Below are 23,432 nucleotides of genomic sequence, written 5' to 3'. Positions count from 1 at the left end.
CCCTCGAAAAGTCAGATGAATGGGTTATTACTGTGTTACTCAAGAAAGATCATACAGGGGCTTCCAAAAGCAGCCATAAATAAACAAATAAATATTAACAAAAAAAAGAAAGATCATACAATGACAACAAAATGGCACAGAATATATCATAGTGAGGGATACCCTCCTGGGGGACAGACGCCTCAGTGAGTCCTCTAGCACTGTTACACTGGAGATTTAAATACCACCCTTTCAAAAACAGTCTACAACTCAAGAGGTCAGCACACATGCATGAAAGGTGAGCTCCAAACAATTACAGTCACAAGGCCATACCCAGAGAAAATCTGGGGTGGAACACATTTCTCTCTCTTCAGCACTTAGCTGTGGTGTAGGATCCTCCACATCTTCTTCCTACCAGGGTCCCTTTCCTATGTTCTAGGCTTACTTTCACAGGCTGGGTTGGTGGGTTTTTCCTGCTAAAGTGTTTCCACCACTCAGGTGTAAAGGAACCAGTGGTTACTCAACACCACAGTCTGTGAGGCTGACATTACCACAGGGCAATGAAAAGGAAAATAAGGAAACTGAGGCTCAGTGACCACCCCAAGATCTCAGCCATACCAGGATTCTAACTAAATTCAAAATTCATAGGTTCACAGATTTTCAAAAGGAAAGGAGCAGACCTGCACCCTGGCTGCCCCATCCTCCTCCCAGCACTATCCTCTGATGCTGACAACCTGAAGTCTGAGAGAGAATTGGGTATCACCAGGAAGTGGGTGGGGCAGTTACTACAGCCTAACCAGCTGCCTGATGTCACAACAGAGCCTCAGAGGGTAACGACCAACAGGCCTCCAACCTAGCTAACCCTTCCTCCTGCTGGATATAAGATAAAAAGCTGCCAGTGCTCCTCTTTCTCTCCTGCCTGCAGGGAAATGAGGCTACCCTCCTTCCTTCCTGTCACTATTAAAATCCTGAAATCATTAACTAGTAGCTATTTCCCATGAGCTACTGCTTTTAAAGGAGTTTGTCTTTTCTTTAGCTATCCTACTTTATCATAACTTCAGTGGAATAAAGACTCTAAAATGAGGGAGATTTACCAAGCTGTCACTGCACTGTCAAAAAGGGACTCTTATTTTAGGGTAACATTAAAGAATGTTCCAAGTTAATGTATCTTTGTAATTGCTGGGACCACCCCTGGTCAGGAAAAAGGTTCTTTCTACTATGCGTTCTTCTCCAGCTATAGAGAGCTATGGACCTCAAAGAAAAGGTTGAATCTCCTTTCCTACAGTTTAAAAACAGCCTTTCTCTGCTCCCATCGTTGCTCAAAGTAAAGCAGTTACAAAAGTGAGGTCCTGCTCATTCATTCACTCATGAACAAGCACACAAAGGACAGGACCAGATACTATGGGGAATAACGGGAATCAGAGAATTAAAGGTCTGTAGAAATGCCTCTGTTTCTTCATCTGTAAAACAGAAATAATAATATGTATATCTACCTTACAATGTTATAAGGAATACATAAAATAATCCCCTGTGCAGGGCATATGGTAAGCACTCACATATTATCTATAGGAAAAAAGCAAGACGAAGAAAATCATGTACGGATGGTGTGCTACTATTTATCTGAATAAGAGGAAGATTATGAATACATGTATTTGCTTATATTAAAACAATGAAAGAATAAATCATAAAATTTAACGAGAAAGGGAATAGCATATAGGAATCAGAGTCAGAAACTAGACTTCTTTGAACAGATCTTGTTTTGTAGATTTGACTTCAGGCAAATGAATTTTATTTTTTACATAATTATGCAACAAAGCTACATTTTAAAAAACGACTCTTCAAAACCAAAAGCAAAAAGAAACAAATCAATTTAACTGTATACCACATTGGTGACAAAGCCACACTGAGAACTATTCCAAGTGACTTTAAAACATATAATATGACTATACAGTCCTAGTAGGACATATCCTATGGAGAAAAATAAATAAATGAATAAATAAATCTTAAACCTTTTTCAAATACTCATCCTGTTGGTGGTAGTATTGGATTATTCTGAGACTTATGAATGCACTGTGAGATAATGTAAATGAGAATTTACACTAGTGTTAAGAACAGGATTTTCAGCATGGAAGAAAGGAAAAACAGATGTAAGATCAATGAGGTTAAATAAAAACCCTGAAATCCTGAATGGAACTATCAATATGAATTCTTGATTTATTACACCTTTAAAACAAATCACACATTTCCTAGCTCTGCCTACTTAGACACAGAGAAACCAAGTACACCCCTAATGCCCAGACTGTGGTGTCTTAGTACCATCTGCCACCAAAAGGGACTAGGGCTCCTTGAAGAAATGACTGATTCCAGATCTGGAGCAGGAAACATATAAGATGAGCCTTGAAAATCTTAACTTCCTGCATTTTGGTTTGACATCACAGACTACTAGCAGTATTGTGTCAAAAGGACTTGGTAGCCAACTTGTCCCAATGGCCAAAAAAGGGACAAGTTGGGCATAATAAGGTTAATAACTGTAATTGACTGAAACACATCAAATATGCATTTAAATCCATTAATTCATACAGTTACAACAAAAAAAACTCACTAACTACATTTGGAAATCAAGTAATTATTTTGAAATCCAGAAAATAAAGGGAAAAAAACACCACGTATTTATTTTGCCTTTCTTCTCCAAATTTACTTTGGGATAACCAAACAACCGACAAGGGCGAGAGTCTCTATAGAAGTTCTCCAGCTAATAAGTGAAAAGGAATGTTAAAAGTAAAACATCACCATTTTTCAACCCTTATTGAACTAATGGATCAAGGACTAACCATTGATGACTACTAACACTGCAAGAGACACGACCAGACAAGATAGGCTTCCTGATGGAAGTTTATAATACCTCCCACAAACTAGTTTTACCAAAAAAAAAAAAGAAGAAGAGGGCTTAAAAAAACCCTCAAACCTGAATCTCATTAAGCCTCTAGGTCTAACTACCATTTTACAAGAAAAGCAAAGACAGAAAAACATTTTCATTGAAACTATGGGAATAAACAGACAAAATCAGACCATGGGAAGCTGCATAGCAGTGCTCTTCAAAGTATGATCCACAGGCAGGTGCCTGTCTGTGAACTTTTTTAACCAGTCCATGATGAGGTAAGTACAGAAATCAGAGTAAGCATCAGTAACATTTACAGCAAATTAACAGTAATTGTGTGTCTATTGAATCTAACCATTATTTTTAATGGGGCTGGTTTTATGCATGCCTTTTTTATTTTATTTTTCCGGAAAAGTTTAAATGCCAAGCTAAGAAATTTATACCACATTTTGTATATAAAAGAAAAAGTAAAGGCAATTTTTGAGAAGAGAAATAATGTAGTTACAGATAAGCTGTAAGACTACTCTGGCAGCAAGAAAAACTGCCAATAGGACAGAGTTGAGAAATGGGGAAGGGTACTCAGGCGGCCACAGACTTGGAATGAGCACCTTCCTCATCACCACCTTCCATTTCTGGAATACTTACCATGTACAAGTTTCTGTACTAAACCCTTAATTATATCTTCTCCTTTAACCTCATAAAAACCATGCAAGGTTGGAGTTCTGGCTCTGCTACTTATCAAGTACTAGCACTGAAGCCCTATATCCTAATCGTTTAAATGGAATAGCAATGCTCCTTTCACGGGCTGTTGGGAAGATTAAATGAAAAAGTTGTATATGAATGTACAGTGTAAATGATCCGGCTCCAGGGACTTCCCTGGTGGTCCAATGGTTAAGAATCCACCTTTCAATGCAGGGGACACAGGCTCAGTGCCTGGTCAGGGAACTAAGATCCCACATGCCACAGGGCAACTAAGCCTGCACACTCTAGAGCCTGCATGCCACAACTAGAGAGAATACCGCTCACCACAACGAAAGATCCCACATGTCACAACTAAGACCCGAAGCAGCCAAATAAATTTTTTAAAAAGAAGGTTAAAAATAAATAAATGGGGCTTCCCTGGTAGCACAGTGGCCCCAGTCCGGGAGGATCCCACATGCCGCGGAGCGGCTGGGCCCGTGAGCCATGGCCGCTGGGCCTGTGCTCCGCAACAAGAGAGGCCACAATAGTGAGAGGCCCGCGTACCGCAATCAATCAATCAATCAATAATCTGGCTCCACACAAATAAATGGTATTTTCATTATGATTATTATTATTTCTTAAATCTCCTGAGAATCAGACAGCTCTGCCTTGCTCTTAAAGATGAGAAGACCAAGAGTTAAAGTCAAGGAATTTAAAAAAAAAAAAAAAAAGAAAAAGAATTTACTAAGCTGGTGATGAGCTTACAAAGGTTCCTGACAGAAGCAACAAAGGCATTTCCTGACCAGTCCTATGCAATCTTCTAATGCGTGAACAGTTTGTTTGTGGACACACTGTTTGCTACCACCCAAGCTCAACAACTGGAGGGAAGAAGCAACAGATGTTGGGTGACTGGCCAATTCCTCTAGGAACTGCCACAGTCCGTGGCAGAAAACAATGATTTCTAAATAGAGAAAGATCACAATCAAATGAAAGACAAGATATCCCGATGTGCTCCACTGCAAAAATGTTGTTTGTTAAACATAAAAGGTCATTTGAGGAACAGCCAATTAACAGAGCAAACAAGAATATTTTTGAAGGAAAAAGCTGCAGAGGACAGAATTTTAAATTACTCAGTTTTCAATGATTTCTTTTCCATGACTATATATAAAAGGCTTTTTTTGTGGAAACCATGAGGTCATTGTTTTCCTGAGTCTTCACTATAGGAAACAGCTGTGGGGAACTACACAAACAGAGAACACTGCCCTATTTAGCAGCCCCTCATTGTGACAAGTGTATAGATGGGGACAGGAAAAATGCACCAAACCACACACTAATAACAAAACAAAAGTGGCAGAGTCAAACTAAAAACTTCAAGCCACACAAAGGAAGATGTAAAACACCTAAGATGTAAAACACTCAGGATAAGCATCTGTAACTCAGCACAAGCATCTTTTTTACTACATCTGTATCAGTTTAAGAGAGATTTCCACATTTTGACCAGATCGGCACATTTCTACATGGCTCACCAAAAACTTAAAACGATTCACTTTACACAGTGCCTGCCTGACATATGAGAGACATTCAACAAATATAATAACAACAACAAACAAGTTTTCCTGGGGCTCTTATGTTCAAATACTATGTGAGCTCTCTAAAACTGAACTTATCCACTCACCTCCAGAATCGTTTTCCATTCTGTGCTTCCAGGCGTGAAGAACACCATCCCAAGACACCCTGTTTCAAAACCTCGAAGTTATTTTCACCTCCTCATCTTATCCACCCTTCACGTAAAGCTGCCAAACACTGTCAACTCTGCTTCAAATGTACATTTTTTATATGTTCAAAAGTCAGAGGAAAGGAGCAGGAGACAAGGAAAGGGAAAGAAATAAACTGAATCCAGTCCAATCTATTATGGGGTGTGTAACTCTCCTTTACAATACTACCCAGGGCTCTGCTTCAACTTGTCCAATGATAAAAATACTCAGGTGAGGCATCTCATTCCATTTTCAGACAACATGCTCAAAAAATTCTGTTACTGAGGCATGCCACCCACCTCCAGTTTCCCTCCTCCTCTTGCAAGGCTTAAAGCCTAAGCGTGATCACAGTCCTCAAGTGAGGTCTGACCCATGTGTACAAGAGAAGTGGCCCATCATCAGCACATCTACATTTACAACTGAGGCTGGTCTGCAAGCTGTCCTTCCTTGCTTGTGGCATCTTCAGTTCAGATGGACCAATACATTGTGCACCTCCAACAAAACAATGCTGAGTAAGACAGACTCACTGCCCTCGAGGGCCCCGCAGTGGAATGGAGGAGACAGACATGAACAGGTTTAGGAAACAGAATCCTTTTGCCTCGGAGAGGAAATTTTTCTACACTTTTGACAGTCATACAACATGGGGATTATCTGATCCTTGGAAAAATGTACGAATAAATCCATCCAATTCTGTAATCTTTGGGGGGAACAGGCAGTTCTTTTAATAACTCTTGCAATTTCTTCCTCACTTATCAGTCAACCAGGTTTTCTTACTGTAACATTATTATTAGTTTATGGTTTGTTTAAGGTTATGAATTTTATCAGTGACAGGCAGACATTCAGCAAAGATGGTTATCTGTCCCAAACTAATGTAGATATTTAACACTAAAATTCACACAGGATTGGTTTTTGAAACCTGACAAAATGATTCTAAAATTTGTCGGGAGAACTTTAAAAGAACAGCAAGATAGCTCATCTCTTACCCAAGGTACTGAGTACTTTTCTGCACTGGTTTTAATCAGAAGAAAATATTGCAGAAGAAAAATAAATGTTTCACAGTGGGGGGAAAAAAGAATAGCATGAAAAGAACAGGCAACAACAATGCCATGTGGTACCAATAAAAGTACTGATGAAACAGAACACACAATTCAGAAATAGACCATAAAATTCTAAATATGGAGAAGACTTTTACAAATAAGCAGTGTGATAACAAGGCTGGGTAACAATACCAGTTAACACTCACTTAGCACTGACGGTATGCCAGTCCCTTAGCCAAGTTTTTCTCTTCTTTTTAAAACAACCAAATGAGGTAGATATAGTCTTATCCCCATTTTACAAATGAGGAAACCAAGCCCAGAGAATTAAGTGCCCAAGGACCTATAGCTAATAAGTGCTGCAGCTAGGATTGGAACACAGGCTGTCTGGCTCCCCAGTCCAGGTTCTCAACCACTCAATGTACTATACAAGATGGGAAATCTCAAACCTTAAAATAAATCCCCACTTTACAGTTGCACTATACTAAACCAAACTCCAAATTATTGGAAAGAGAAATATTTTAGAACATAAAAGAAAAAACTAACAAAAAATAAAAGAGAAAAATTATCCTATATGAAAGCCTAACTTTTCAGCTATACATAACAAAAAATAAGGCAAAGGTACAGGTTCAAAAACATTAAAACCTTCTGTAATACATAAAAGTTAACAAAACTAAAAGAGCAAGAGTCTGAGAGAAGTATCTATATCAAATGTATCAAGGCTTAATGAAGGTGTTACCTTACATCTACACTCTATAAAGAGCTATTATAAAGTTTTTTAAAAAAGAAAAGAAACTTCAAAATCCCAAGAAAAAAAAAAAAATCCCAAGAGACACCATGACCAAGTAGGATTTATTTCTGGAATGAAAAGGGGTTCAACATATGAAAATCAATCAATGTAATATGCCACATTAATAGAATGAAAGAAAACTACCACACGATCATCTCAATTAATTCAGAAAAAGCACTTGACAAAATTCATCATTCTTTCATGATAAAGACACTCAACAAACTAGGAAAAGAAGAAAACTTCCTCAACATGATAAAGACCATATCTGAAAAGCTCACAGCTAACATCATACTCAATGGTGAAACACTGAAAGCTTTTCCCCTAAGATGAAGAAACAAGACAAGGATGCCCATTTTCACCACTTCTATTCAACAGAATATTGGAATTTCTAGCCAGAACTAGGCGAGAAAGGGGAAGGGTGGGAGAATAAATTAAGAGTTTGGGATTAGCAAATACAAACTACTATATATAAAATAAATAAACAACAAGGTCCTTCTGTATAGCACAGAGAATTATATTCAATATCTTTTAATAAACTATAATGGAAAAGAATATATATATATGAATATATATAACTGAATCACTTTGCTGTACACCAGAAACTAACACAACATTGTATACCGACTATGCTTTATCTAAAAAAAAAAAGTATCCTAACTGGAAAGGAAGATGTAAAATTATCTCTGTTTGCAGATAATATGATCTTATATGTAGAAAACTCTGAGGACTCACACACAAAAGAAAACTGTTAGAGCTAACAGATGAATTCAGCCAAGTGCAGGATACAATATCAACACACAAAAACCAGTTCCATTTCTATACACTAGCAATGAACAATCCAAAAAAGGAAATTAAGAAAACAGTTCCATGTATAACATCAAAAAGAATAAAATACTTAGGAATAATCATTTAACAAAGGAGGTGAAAAACCTGTACATTGAAAACTACAAAACTTAAGCGAAGGAAATTAAAGACAACATAAATATTAAAAAAGACATTCCATGTTCATGGATTGGAAGACAATATTGTTACAATGACAATTCTACCCAAAACAATCTACAGATTTCAGTGCAATCCCTATAAAAATCCCATTTTCTGCAGAAAGAAAAGCCTATTCTGAAATTCATATAGAATCTCCAGGAACTCCAAAGACAAAACCATCTTGAAAAAGAAGAACAAATTGGAAGGACTCAAACTTCTGATTTCAAAACTTACTACACAGCTACAGTAATCAAAACAGTGTGGTGCTGAAACAAAGACAGGCATATAGATCAATGGAATAGAATAAAGAGCCCAGAAATAAACCCACACATATACAGTCAATTGATTTTTGACAGGGGCACCAAAACCATTCAACAAAGAAAGAACAGTAGTCTTTTCAACAACAGTGCTGAGAAAACTAAATATCCACATGCAAAAGAATGAAGTTGTAACCTTACCTTACACCATACATCAATACAAGAGTTAACTCAAAATGGATGAAAGACCTATATATAAGAGCTAAAACTATAAAATTTTTAGTAAAAAACAAAGACGGAAAACTTCATGACATTAAATTTGGCAATGATTTCTTGGATATGATACCAAAAGCACAGACAACAGAAGAAGAAAAATAGACAAACTGGACTTCATCACAGTTATCAGGAGAGTGAAACAACCACCCACGGAATGAGAGAAAATACTTGCTAAATCATATATCTGATAAAGGATTAATATCCAGAATATATAAAGAACTCCTACAACTCAGCATCAACAACAAAAAAATCCAATTCAAAAATGAGGAAAGTATTTGGATAGACATTTCTCCAAAGAAGATATACAAACAGGCAATAAGCCTATTGCTTGAAAAGACAGTCCAAGACATCAGTTAAGTCATTAATGACTAATGATCATTAGTCATTAGAGAAATGCAAATCAAAACCACAATAACCACACACGCTAGGATGGCTATTATTTGAAAACAAAAATGGAAAATAACAAGTGCTGGCAAGGATGTGGGGAAACTGGAACCCTCATGCATTGCTGGTGGAAATGTACAATGGTGCAGCCACTGTGGAAAAGTTTGACAGTTTCTCAAAAAGTTAAACACAGAATTACTACATGACCCAAAAGAATTAAAAACAGGGACACACATAGATACTTGAATGCCTATGTTCATAGTATCATTATTCACAATAGCCAAAAAGCAGAAACAATGCAGTTGTCCATCAACAGATGAATGGATAAACAAAATGTAGTACATACGTATAAAGGAATATTATTCTGCCATCAAAAGAAATGAAATTCTGCAACATACTACAACACAGATGAATATTGAAAACATTATTCTAAATGACACAAACCAGACACAAAAGGATTTTGTGTATTGTACTGTGTAATTCTACTTATATGAGATACCTAGAATAGGCAAATTCATAGAGACAGAAAGTAGAACACTGGTTACCAGGGACTAGACGGGAGTGATTGCTTAATGCATACAGAGTTCCTGGTTGGGACGATGAAAAAGTTCTGGAAATGGACAGTGGTTGATGGTTGCACAACAGTGAAGGTACTTAATGCCACTGAGCTGTACTTAAAAGCAACTAAAAGGGTAAATTTTATGTTACGTGTATTTTACCACAACAAAAAATTGGAAAAAATGACAATAGACAAATGAGCAAAGAATGAATATAAACTGACAATAACAAATTTAAATTATAAAATCCAACTCATTCCAAAAATGGTTTGTGAGCATCCAACATGCACCATTCGCTGGGCTGGGTGAAGCTTATGATCAAACTAGCAGCGCTGTACTTTCTGTAATAAGAAGTCAAAAAGATGTCCATAAGCTTCTGATGCTCTGAGAACATGTTTGGAAACTTATCCTAAATAAATAACATGACAAAACAAAAAGCTATACACATGATTCATGTTCATTATAATAAAAAAGAGTATGGGGGAAATTGCCCAATAAAAGAGGACTGGAGGGCTTTCCTGGTGGCGCAGTGGTTGAGAGTCGTCCTGCTGATGCAGCGGACGCGGGTTCGTGCCCCGGTCCGGTAAGATCCCACATGCCGTGGAGCAGCTGGGCCCGTGAGCCATGGCCGCTGAGCCTGTGCGTCTGGAGCCTGTGCTCCGCAATGGGAGAGGCCACAACAGTGAGAGGCCCGCGTACCGTAAAAAAAATAAATAAAAAAAAAAGAGGACTGGATGATTAAATTATCACTTAGCAATATGATACCATATGTATCAGTAAACATTAAACAGTATTATGAGTACTATTTAGAAACATGGAAAAATGTTTTGTAAGTTGCATGAAAAAAAATTATAATACAAAATGGCCTGGCCAGGATAATAGCAACTACGTAAAATATGTATGTATGTGGACAAGTACAAAAATGTAAACTGATGGCACTTCAAGGCAATGTGTTCAGTACAGTGAGAGCATAAATGTTATCATCACACTGCCCTGAGTTCAAGTTGAAGCTCTGCCCCTGCAAATGTGTAAAGAACCTAACTAGATCAAATCAAAATAACAGATTTAGTGCTAGTTTATGTTGCTGGTTTGAAAGATATTTTTAAAAACTCAGAAGGGGAGTTTAATAACAAATAAAAATCTCTAGCCGAAACTCTAGCCTATACTACTGAATATTTTCCTCCATGAGTTACCATGGGCCTCAAATACAACATGCCTAAAGTGGAATTCAGCACCTCTGAAAAGTTTTATGCTGCCTCAGTTTCCCAAATGTAACCCGGCTCAAAGAGGCTAAGATATATTCTGTTCTCCCTGAACCCCCCAGTTCTGCCCCTGCCCTCTCTCATCATCACCTCCCCATCCTCAATGTCCCTGGCCTCTGAGTGATCATTCTTTGAAAAATAATAAAAGAAAAAGACAATGATACCACAAGCCTGTCTGAAATTCCTTGGTGCTGCCCTCACAAGATGCTATTCTCTGACATGGCACCCAAAGAACAAAGCCAGAGATCTAACCTCGCCCAAAGCATCACTCAGTGACCTCCTCCCCAACCCATCCACCACCCTGCCCTTCTGCTCCAACCACACTAGACCTTGAAATTTTCTGAATAAGCCAAGTTGTTTGAGGTTCTAAGCCTTTGCACTTGATGGGTTTTCTGCCCTGGAAAGGCCTTTCCCACCTCTCCCCTTATCCACCTAGAGGATTCCGGCCAAATCCTTCCAGACTCCAGTCCCCCCCAACCCTCCCTTCCCTCCCTGGGGTCTACACAGCACTTCTATACATACCTCTATCACAGCACTCATCCTACCCTTCTGCAATTGTTTCTTAACCCCTGCCTTCCCTTCTAGACCCTGCATTCCTTAAGGGCATGGACCATCTCAGTCATCCTGGCACAGCTCAGTGCCTCCCAACACAGGACCAGCACAAAAATGTGCTCAATGAATCTGTAGACTTAACGAATCATGACTACAATATATCAACCTGAATTTGATTCTTAATGGGTATATAGCATTTTTTAAAATTTATTTATCTATTTATTTATTTTATTTTTGGCTGCGTAGGGTCTTCGTTGCTGTGAGCGGGCATTCTTTAGTTGCAGCAAGCAGGGGCTACTCTTCGTTGCGGTGTGCGGGCTTCTCGTTGCGGAGCACGGGCTCTAGACGCGCGGGCTCAGTAGTTGTGGCGCACGGGCTTAGTTGCTCCGCGGCATGTGGGATCTTCCCAGACCAGGGCTCGAACCCGCGTCCCCTGCATTGGCAGGCAGATTCTCAACCACTGCACCACCAGGGAAGCCCCTCTTACTGGGTATAAACTGACGTTTCTGCAGCTCTACACTGTACTCAGGGCTAAGAGCAGGAAGTCAACCTAAATAAGCCAGGTTTCCTGACTCTGCTTTCCTGGTTTTCCGCCTATCTCTCTGCCCCTTTAACAAGTCCAAGAAGTCCCTCCCTCCTCCTATCCTCTTATTTTTAGTTTCCCCCAAGGGCTTGGCCTTGGGCTTCTGACTACACACTCAATGCTCCTGGATTCAATTATCACCTCTATGCAGCTGAATCCAAGTCTACACAGCTAGTTCTAAATTGCACCATATTTCCAACTATTAAGACTCTCCTTAGATATCCTATGACCCCCAACTCCACATGTTCAAATTATCTTCATGATCTTCTCTGCCCTTAGTGCCCTTTTTGGACTGTTCCACCTCTGTCAGATATCCCCTTATTTTCTCCATCACCCAGGTCTGAAACCTCGGTGTTTCCTTTACTCTCTATCTCTTGGAGTCTCTTTAATGATGGCACGATGTCCTCCAAAATGTCTCTTGGATTCACCCTTTCCTCCTCCTTTTCCTCATGTCACACCTGTGACTGCCCTTTCCACGCACTTACTTTCTCCTCCACCTGATTCGTTTTTGCTCACCATCAGAACCATTTTTCTAAAACATCTTTTTGCATCAAATCAGTCTGCACAGCTCAGAAAGCCTCAGTTGAATCACTACTGATTGCAGCCTCAAGGCTAAATTGTTGTGACAGACTTTCAAGGGCACCCATAATCTGTCCCCTCTCATCTCCTCAGCCATCTACATTTATTTGCCCTTCTCTCCAAATCACTGGTTCTCAACCAGGGGCAATCTTGCTCGCCAGGGGACATGTGGCAATGTCTGGAGACAGTTTTGATTATCATGACTGGGGTGGGTGCAGGGGAGTACTACCAGCACCTAGTGGGTAGAGGACAGGGACACTGCTCAATATCCTAATACACCAGGACAGCCCCCCACAGCAAAGACTCATCTAGCCAATAATGCCAGGTATGTCAACAGTGCCAAGGCTGAAAAAAACTTCTGCAAATCAATTGCACACAGCAGACAGCCCAGTGGCCTCCCTGACCCTAGACAATGTGCCATGGCTGTGCCTTTGCTCAGAATATTTCCCCAACAATATGGAATGGCATCTCTCTTTCCCTTAACTATCCAAGCCTTATTTATCTTCAAATCCCATTCCAAGCAATATGTCACAGTTTTAAATACCACCTATAGACCAAGGAGTCCCATATCTTTATCTCTAGTCAGTCCCAATCTTCTGAACTCCAGACTTCCTTATCCAGCTGCCAACCAGATATCTCATGAGTGTCCTATTTAATACATCCAAAACTGAACTCCTGACCCCCCCAGAACTGCTGCTCCTCAAGTAAGTGCACAGCACCAGTAATCACTCTCTTGCTCAAAACAAACACCAGGGCGTTATTCTGGCTGCTCCCCTCTGCCTCAGTGCCTTCCCCAGAATCAATCCTTCAGCAAGTCCTGTCGAGACTACCTCCAGATACATATCAAATCTATCCGCTTCTCCATCCCATCCACCACCTTCGCAAAACCTCCGAACTGGCCTCCCTGCTTCCAGTCTATAGTCACTATTCAGACTCAGAATGATCACTTCACATTTCAAGGAAATCATGCCAGAACTCTGCTTAAAACCTGCAACAGCTCCCCACTGCTCTTAGAACCAAATCTAAACCCCTAATCTTGGTCTACAAGGGGGTCCTACAGGACCCGCCTCTGCCTACCTGACCTCCTTTTCCAGCCTCATCTACCCCACACCCCTCCTAGCTCTCTAAGCCATGAAAAAGGCCTGTCAGACTTTCAAATGGACCCCCAGCCCTGTCCCCTGCAGAGCCTTTTGAATACATTTTATCACTCCTGCCTGGCCACACCCATCATTCTCTCTCATACACCTTATCTTTTCCTTCTTAGCTCTAATAATTTTAAATTTCACATTTACCAGTGTGTGTTTAACATCTGCCTCCCCTGTAACAATAAAAGTTCCAAGAAGGAATGGATCACGAGACCTGGCACCATTTTTTTACATTACCATACCTTTTGGTTTACCCCATATACCCAAGGACTAGCACAGCACGTGGCATAGAGTTACGAGCTCCATAAATTCATAAATTTGTAGAAGCTTAACTGCCAACAATGAATGAATGAATCTTCTACTTGCACTTCAGCTCACAATGATTTCACCCTTCTCTGAACTCCCACTGAACTTTCCCAGTCAATACAATTTTTTTTTAATTTCCCTATAAAACTGGTAAGTTCTCTGAGGGCAAGAACTTTGTCCTATAATCGTCATACTTAATCCTCTATTCCCAACCCTCTCCCCTAAACTAGTCCCTTTATACACAGTAATTGCTCAGTAAATGTGGTTTAAGTCAGCAAACATGAAAGTCCATAATTGTCCTGTGTATTTTTATTCCCCAACTAGTCCTCTTCAATGCTTTTCTTGCACTTCTCATGAGTCCCCTTTACCACCTGATAAGAAGCTGCACACATCAGGTGGACATGTCTGGAAAGAGAGACATACACGTTTAAGAAGAGTGGAGAATAGGCATACCTAGAGGAACAAAACTGACCTACGTGAAAGAAAATAAGTTTGAAAACTGAAGAATAGGGCAGTCACTTGAAAGAGGAAGCACGTGTCAGCAGCGAGGCCCTAGCATGCAGCATGGATGGGTCAGAGTCTTGTCCTACTCAGGCTTTTGCTGGGCAGTCTGGTGAGGTGCATCCACAGTGTAAATGCACGTTCCCTCTGACTCAGCAACGCCACAGCTAAGACCCACTCCTTAGAAAAGGAGACTTAATATATGTTGAAGGATTGGCTACAATGGTTAAAAATTTTATACAACCAAAACACCCATCAGTGGGCTTCTATACAACTGTTAAAAAGAATGAGGTGGACTTGGATGTATTAACAAAAAACAATGAAAGCTATGGCTACCCGTGATATATTTTCAAGTCCAGTATAGGGGCATAAGGGAAAAAGCAAGTTACAGAACTCTATGGAGAGTATAAGCCCATCAATGTAAAAGATGTGTTTATATATGCATTTAAATGGTCTGAAAGGATAATTTTTTAAGGAAGTCTTCCAAAAGTGCCTACGTCTCAGGAGCAATAGCACATATATAAAGCTAGCTGCAGCTGACCTTATTTTCACTACGATTTAGCACCGCAAACTTAGAGGAAAAAAATGCTACATGTTTCAGCACGTCCACCCTCCCTGTTTATGTTTTATGTTGAGACCTGTCGCTTCAGTGGTTGTGCTAATAAGACGACCTCAGAACCAGGGCTCAGTGCGTGCATCGGCATGCGGGGGGTGGTCAGAACTCTGGTTCTGCTCCCTCAGCCTCTAGCCAGCAGGTGAACCTTAGTTTCCGCATCCAGAAAGGCTGAGGACCACTCACATTTCACCCACATCTCCTTCCAAGTCTAAAATGTGATGATTCTCTCACCGCCCTTCTTCAAAGATGTGGAACTTCACTGAAACAGAACTGACAGCATTTGACAGACAAGAGAACAGACCAGGAGGACACATACTTTCTATTTAATACCATCACAAATCTGAATGTGACCGACACTATTTCATTTTTTTTTCCTATTTTTCAAATTAATTTGAGGGACACCCTAAAATCAGATCACTTCTTGGGAACCATTGTGAAATGTCAACATACTAAACAGCTTCATACAAACGAGGAAAACTTTCATCATAGGTCTGCAGCATAAAATCAGAGCTCCCCAGCATGAGTCCATGACAAAGTAAGGTGTGAAACTGAGCCAGCGGAAGCCCCTGGTTGCTGGCTTGTCTGCCACTACTCATTTACACACATATACTCCCTTTGTAACCCAAGAACTCTCACTAATAAATAAGCACCACCAGGCACCAAAGTTCAAGGAAAAACATGTGGGAGAGAAAATTTGATTCATCAATTACTTTTTGTTTTCCTGCAAATTTGAAAGGAGTCCCCACATTTCTTTTATCAGTAGATCACTCTGTTCTAGTTGTTCTTTGGAAGCACAGTTTGAAAACTGCTGCTATAAAACCCATCTTTGTTACTTGAAAGATGACCTTCCATCTTTCACTTGCTGCAAAAGGGCACTGAGTACTAGAAATCAGAAAGCATCTGTACGAACCTGGAGCACCCAAGCTAGCATCCTGTTAAAGTTAGGACAATAGGCTTATTTCCTCTTACAACAGCATACTGAGCATTCAGGTTTCAAAATGATTTACTTACTGTCATAGTTTTACTAAGACAGTGATCCAAGGATCCTGCCAGTAAAGTCCAACCTTTACTCTAGTGCTGCAGCAAACACAGAGAAGAAAAAGCAACAAGATAACCATTAAAGGCTGGGAAAGTAAGGAAAACTTGCACTAAGGAAGTTCAAAACATTCCTCCGACAGTTTCTTAACCTCAGCACTACTGACATTTGGGGCTGGATTATCCTTTCTGAGGGATACTGTCCTGCATGTTGTATGACACTTAGCCCCAAACCTGGAGTCTCCCCACTAGTTGCCAGTAGCACCCCACCCCAGTTGTGACACCCAAGTATGTGTCTCCAGACATCACCAAATGTCCCCAGAAGTGAGGGGGTAGGGGAGGCAAAAGTGCCCTGGTTGACAACCGCTACTCTATCAGCAGGAGAAAAAGGACTGCACAAAAAAAGAAAAAGATACAAGTGGCAGCTAGAGAAGTTTCTTAAAGCTTATCAAGATTGGACCAGTCAACGTCTTTCATTCTGGAAAACGAAAATCCAACCATAACAACCATCTGGCTCATCCAAAACCAAAAATCCGTTTACCTGGCAAGCTCCTAAAGCTGAAATCAATGTGGTTAGAATCCGAATTGAAAATCTTACAAACAAAATTGTTAGGAACTTGAAGAAGTTTTAGGACGATAAAAGTACATGCAAAGACATACTAAGTGCTTTTTGAGACCTCAAGGCAAATTATCTCAACATGGCAAATTGGTTTTATCTCCTCTGCCAACTGGTAGGGGCTGTCTGTAGCCCAGAATTCAACAGGATTCTGAGGCTGAATGTGAGCTCAAGAAGAGCAGAGAAGAGTATCTGCCTCGAATATCAAATCACCAGCAGGTGAGGGGGGCGAGGTGACTGGTGAGCCCGCATCCTCTTGCTCGGTGCTTCAACTTCCTTTGTGCTTCACAGGCAGGCGCGGTGTCTTCCCACGTGAGAGTGCCTGGCACATGGTAGGCGAAGCACCTTGGTGGGCTGCCTACAAGGCAATCCCCTTCTTTACTCATCTCTTCTATTAAGGCAGGAAAACCCAAACACCACCTTCCTGCCTCCACGGCAGCCAGGGTGGTCAAGCGACATGAGTATAGTTAATGAGATGTAAGTAGAAGCCTGTTGAGGGGGCTTCTGGAAGAACTTTTATTTCCCTAATGACTTCCTGGCTTGACTGGGTAGAAAACCCTGAGGTGACAAACATTAAGGACAAAAGGCCACTGATAGCTAAGGACAACAGAATGGAAACACAGAAATGGTCTGGGTCCTAGCTGGGCCCATAGAGCCACTGCACCACCTTAGAACCACCTACCTCCAGACTTCTTACAGGTGAGCTAATTCAACATCTTTATTGCTTAAGGCACCATCATTAGGGCTGCTTCTTTCTGGTGCTGAACGCATTCCTAACTGACTGAATAAACCTTCAACAGAGGGAGGTGAATGAATGAATGCAAAGTGAAATCTACTAATGGTTCAGAAGATTACATTTTTTAAAAACAAGGCCTCAGGGTAGGGGTGGTGGTGTGATGAATTGGGAGATTGGGATTGACATATATACACTAATATGTATCAAATGGATAACTAATAAGAACCTGCTCTATAAAAAAATAAATAAAATAAAATTCAGGGAAAAAAAGGCCTCTAAGAACCTGTTCAACTTTGCCAAAGCATGCTTTTCTAGAATTATTGACCCAATTCTGTTACAGCTTTTTAATTGATAAAAAAGTAAACACAATCTCTTAAAAAGCAATGGAAATGTCCACATACAAAAATGCTGTAGAAATTGATTTTCACATTTTGGAAAAGAATGGAAAACCAAACTTAAAACACTAGGCTGTGACCTTGAAAAGTCTGCAACTGCTGTGGCTACCTGCAGGCACGTATAGGCAAAAAGAAAAAGACCGATAGTAGCTGGCTGGCTGCCATTCCCTCCTACTTTCTTATTTTGAGATCTCTGACATGAATCTCTTTTTTTCCAGTCCCTATCCCAGTCAAGTATTTCCATTCAAATTTCCAAGATCAAACAACAACCATTTTTTTCTTTTTGAGAAAAACAGGGTAGAACATAAATAAATATAAATAACATGTAAGTAAAATGTATTAAAAGGAGAGGAGTGGACCTTGGCAGTGTTGTTCCTCAGCAAAACAGTAGGTCCTCAACCAAGCTGATTCCCTTAGATAGCTGACCAATTTATATTTTAATCAAATCATTTACTCATACTTAAATAAGTGTATTTTAGAAAGAAACTTCATAGCACCAATGGAATGCCAGTACCATTTGCCATAAATAGAAGACAGGGCTTCCCCGGTGGTGCAGTGGTTAAGAATCCACCTACCAATGCAAAGGGTTCGAGCCCTGGTCCGGGAAGATCCTACATGCTGCGGAGCAATTAAGCCCATGAGCCACAACTACTGAGCCTGTGCTCTAGAGCCCGCACCTGTGAGCCACAACTACTGAGCCTGCGTGCCACAACTACTGAAGCCTGTGCAACTAGAGCCTGTGCTCCACAACAAGAGAAGCCCGCGCACCGCAACAAAGAGTAGCCCCTGCTCGCTGCAACTAGAGAAAGCCCGCACACAGCAACGAAGACCCAATGCAGCCAAAAATAAATAAATAAATTTATTTTAGAAAAGACAAATGTAAAGACAAATCCAATGAAGACATAACCTTATTAAATTCTAGCTACTGTTACCTATTCAGATCTCTAAACTTGAAGCTTATTCTCTATTTAAAAAAAAAAAAAAGGGGGGGCTTCCCTGGTGGCACAGTGGTTAAGAATCTGCCCACCAATGCAAGGGGCACGGGTTCCCACATGCCATGGAGCAACTAAGCCCGTGCGCCACAACTACGGAGCCTGCACTCAAGAGCCCGCGAGCCACAACTACTGAGCCTGCGTGCCGCAACTACTGAAGCCTGTGCGCCTAGAGCCCATGCTCCACAACAAGAGAAGCCACTGCAATGGGAAGCCCGCGCACTGCAACAAAGAGTAGCCCCCGCTCGCCGCAACTAGAGAAAGCCCGCGCACAGCAGGGGCAACGCAACACAGCCAAAAAATACATAAATAAAATAAATAAACAAATAAAAAAAAAAAGGTGGGGGAGTGAGCAAGAGGTGTTAAAGACAAGCTAACCACCAAGCTGAGACTTTCTCTTGGGCATGATCAGGAGAGAAAGAGAACAGAAAAGGAATTAACTTTCTTATTGTGTGATTTCATTCTATTTAGTTCTATTTATATCCATTTCCCACCTAAAAGTATCCCTTATACAATCTCAAATCATCTTCCCCTTTTGCTTAGAGTAAGAGCCCGTTTCCTTAGTACTACAGCCTAAATTTATGATCCTACACCACCTGGCCCCAGCCCACCACTCACACTCCTCTCTCAGCTCTCACGCACTCACAAGGACCCAAGGCCACCTCTAGCCCACTGCCTGTTTCTATACGGCCTGTGAGCTACGAATGATTTGGACAGATGAATGCTTGTAATCAATTTGACAACAGGGAACATTAATTTTGAACTCCAATTAAGTTAAACTTTGTACTCTCCCAAAAAAGAGTCCCATGCTTCTCATTAGTAGACCTGTATTACAAAATATTGTACTCAATTATTATAACATTTTTTTTTTTTGCGGTACGCGGGCCTCTCACTGCTGTGGCCTTTCCCATTGCGGAGCACAGGCTCCAGACGCGCAGGCCCAGCGGCCATGGCTCACAGGCCCAGCCGCTCCGCGGCATGTGGGATCTTCCCGGACCGGGGCACGAACCCGCGCCCCCTGCATCGGCAGGCGGACTCTCAACCACTGCGCCACCAGGGAAGCCCCTATTATAACATTTTTATTTTAGGCAATAATGTGTAGAAATGTGTCTTTTCTTGTTATATACGTATCTACTTAATATCCTCGAGTTTGCATCTTGAACAGCAGAGCCTAAAACATTTGCTATGCAGCCCTTTACAGAAAGAGTTTGCCCATCCCGGAGCTACATTGCGGGTCAAGTACACCAGGCTCTTTCCCGTCTCAAGGTGTCCACACTTGCCTTACACCTGGGAACCGCTTTCCCCTGAGCTCCTCAAGGCTGGCCCTCCCTGCGGTTACTCAAGTCTCAGAACATCACCTCCTCCGAGAAGTCACCCTAACCCACGTAACGTACCCTACCAGCACAACAGTCACATCACCAGGTTTTACTTCCTTCAAACCACTGTCTGGTACCACCTCTTTAACTTGTTAAAGTTTTTAATACTAAAAATAATAATGGCAGCAAATACTCATAGCACTGCACACAATGGAAGCATTTTACATACCAGGTTGAACGCCATAAAAATGCCAATCTGTAAGTCAGAACGGTCAACAGTGGGTAACTTCATAGGGTTCAACCCAACATATCAACTTGTTAGCAGCTCACAACCACCTATGAGGTAGGTACCAGATGAGGAAATTGTGGCACAGAGAGGTAGAGTAACCTGCCCGCTAGTCACACCGCTAGTAAGTGGCAGAACAAGGATTTGAACCCAAGCTCAACACTCCCACCCCCAAGAATGTAAGTTCCAGGATGGCAGACGGTCTTGCCCATTGTCCCATCCCTCCCCTGTGCCCATCAAAGGGCCCGCCACGTAGCAAGCCCTTACAAATGCCCGATGCATGAATGAGTGAATGACTGTTCCTCGCAATCAGCGCCATCTGCCCGGACTCGAGGCCCGCTCCTCTTTCCTTAGGCAACCAGAGCATCAGTCCTCTGGCCGCGACGGAAGCGGAGAAGGAAGCTCTGGGCAGGCGGGTGCCCCAGGGGCTCACCTTGAAGTCGCGGCTGTGCTGCGGGGTGTACTCCAGGGTCCAGAGGGCCCGCACCAGGTGCGCCAGCTGCTCGGTGACCTCACCCTGGCCCTGCGCGCCGCGCCCCGCGGGCTGCTCGGGGTCAGGCGAGGGCTCGGGCCGCCCCGCCCGGTACTGGCCGAGCGCCAGGTACTCGGCGAAGAGCTCGGTGTTGCTGAGGCACTGAAGCGTGGCGTTCATGAAGCACGTGTTGCCGTGGTTCCGGAGCCCCGCCACCCCGGGCACCGGCTCCGCGGCGCAGGCGGGCGGCGCGGGCGAGGCGGGCGGCGGCGGGCACGGCGGCGGCGTGGGCGCGGCCGTGGGCCCGGGCGGGAAGCAGCTGCGGAGGCCGCCGCGGTCCGGGGCGGCGCCCTCGGAGCTAAGGTGCGAGAGCGTGGACAGCGTCTTGAGGACGCGGCTCATGAAGCTACCCACCGAGCGCGCCGACGAGGGCGAGGAGGGCGCGGCCGGCCCGGGGCCCCCAGCGCCGCCGCCGCCGCCCGCGCGGCCGCTCCGGAACAGCCGCTTGCTGAAGGAGCGCTTCTCCTTCCCGCCCGCTGCCGCCGCCGGCGGCCCGGGCCCGGGCGCCGTTACCTTGGACATGGCGGTGGCCGCTGACGCTCATCACCGCGTCCGCCCGCCCGGCCCGCGTCCCCGCCACGGCCGCCGCCGCATCCCGCCGCGCCGCGCCTCACCGGGACGGGGGGCTCGATGCCCCGCACACCTCAGAGCGCCGCGGAGCTAGCAAGCGAGACGCGGCCGGCGGGGCGGGCAGGAGCGCGCGAGATCCGCCCAGCTGGGCCGCTCACGTGACCCGCCTCCCAGCTCCCCCGCCCCGCGCTGAAGCCGCCGCGGCCGCCATGTTGACTCCGGGAACGGAGCTGCCTCCCCAGCCAGACGCGATGACTGGCGGCTCCGGGCGCGGTACTGCTCCGTGAAGCCCGAGGGAGGCCATGTCTAGTGTGGTCAAGGTCCAGGCGCCGCGGGGTATCGCTGGGCTAGCGCTGGGTAGTGGATGCCCCGGCGTAGGACTCCGTCTTGACCTATCTGATGGTGGAGGCCTTGGGAAAGTGCAGGAATCAGGACGCCCCCTTACCATACTCTGGAAGAGGTGATGGACATGGCCCTGACCGATCCTGGGCAAGCCAGCCCCGCCAGGCTCCCGAGGGACCCCGATGGTCTGCTTGCCCACTCGAACGCCATCGCAGAGCCTGGCACGTTTCGGCCAGGCTTGTCTTCCAGGCGGCACTTTGGGGTCGCGGTGAAACTATATTATCAGAATACCTTCCTTTTCAGACCCCCCCTGAGCTCTACCATCATTCATTCAACAGTTACTGTTAGTGCCAAGCACGGTCCTAGACGCTGGGAGTAAGACGAAGTGTGAAACTAACAGGGTTTCTGTGTGCTCTCTTGTTAGTGGATGCTGGTAATAGCCGCCGTTACAAGCATTGCGTTAAGCATGCAATCTCTCCTTCAATCTTCCATTCAATTCCTTTGAGATTGGTAGACTCTTACCCATTTCAAACCCTAGTATGTTTCAAAGCCCCTCGACTTGCCTTCTAAACAAAAGGTCACAGACCCACAAATATCAGGTGGTCCTATCAGTGAATGAAGAATTCTGGTGTTTCAATCATACTATTATTACTTTAAGTGACTTAGTGTTGCGGAGAATATAAGGAATGGCAGGGACTCTGGCAAATTGCAAATCAACATCCTTCTAAAGGGGGTGGCTGCCATTCAGCTCCAGCCAATTGTTCCCATGCAGAAATGAGGGCTCAGATCATCTGATTCTTTAAGAGAAGGTGGAAATCCTATTTTTAAATGTTGGTTCAATTAAAAAAGAAGAAAATAGTGCAAAAAAGTACATCTTTGTGCTGCCAAATCCACTGGTTTATGACCTCCTCTCTGTAGATTCTCCTCTTTGCTAACCCTTCGCCTGAGTCCTGGTTACTGCAGAACGGAGAAATCAGGGAAAGGAGAGCCTTTCCTCTTTTCAAAACATAAATCCCACCTTACACCGTATTTCAAAGTAAATGGCTTTTGCCTCTGACCTCCCACCCCGTAGTAAGCAGGACCCTTATGCTGACACCCAGTGGATTCTTTGCACTAGTCCCCAAATCACCTTGCAGACGTGTTTAAATTTTTTCAAATATGAAATTGTGGCGGAGGAAGGGACAAGAAAAGGAAGAGCTTTTGGTGAAATTTCTAACAGTTTGACAACATTTTATCACAATATTCAGCCATTATGCTGAAAGTTGGTTTGTTTTCTTGCTTGCTTGTTTCTAGTATATGGGAAGGGTCTTGGGGCTGTGGTCTCTCTGTAGATTTCAATCTGACTTGGGAGTTAGCCCCCAAGGTTTGCTTCCCGATGCTGCCTTTATTTATTTATTTATTTTAGCACTTCTCCATTTTGGACTCATGTCCATAGCACCAGTCACACTTGCTCAAAATCCTCAAAAGACTGTCAGCTCTTAAGGCAGAGATTAGGTC

The 23,432-nt window shown here is 43.0% G+C and overlaps 1 protein-coding gene across 4 annotated transcripts in view; it reads right to left on the bottom strand.

Moving 5' to 3' along the window:
* The window catches only part of USP31 (ubiquitin specific peptidase 31), a 75,813-nt gene extending 54,109 nt beyond the window's left edge, over window positions 1-21,704 (bottom strand). For 3 of the 4 annotated variants that reach the window (XM_019921870.3, XM_019921871.3, XM_073792213.1), the window contains exon 1: window positions 20,925-21,704. In XM_019921870.3, the coding sequence (XP_019777429.1) occupies window positions 20,925-21,545 (621 nt within the window). In that variant the 5' untranslated portion in view covers window positions 21,546-21,704. Of the gene's footprint in view, window positions 1-5,213; window positions 5,360-20,924 lie in introns of those variants that run through there. The other variant, XM_019921872.3, reaches the window with a different exon arrangement.
* Between the last annotated feature and the right edge of the window lie 1,728 nt (window positions 21,705-23,432).

The sequence above is a fragment of the Tursiops truncatus genome, chromosome 15 (assembly GCF_011762595.2).
Source record: "Tursiops truncatus isolate mTurTru1 chromosome 15, mTurTru1.mat.Y, whole genome shotgun sequence".
Lineage (NCBI taxonomy): Eukaryota > Metazoa > Chordata > Mammalia > Artiodactyla > Delphinidae > Tursiops > Tursiops truncatus.
Note: the sequence above shows the minus strand (reverse complement) of the source record. Positions and strands in the feature narration are given on the sequence as shown.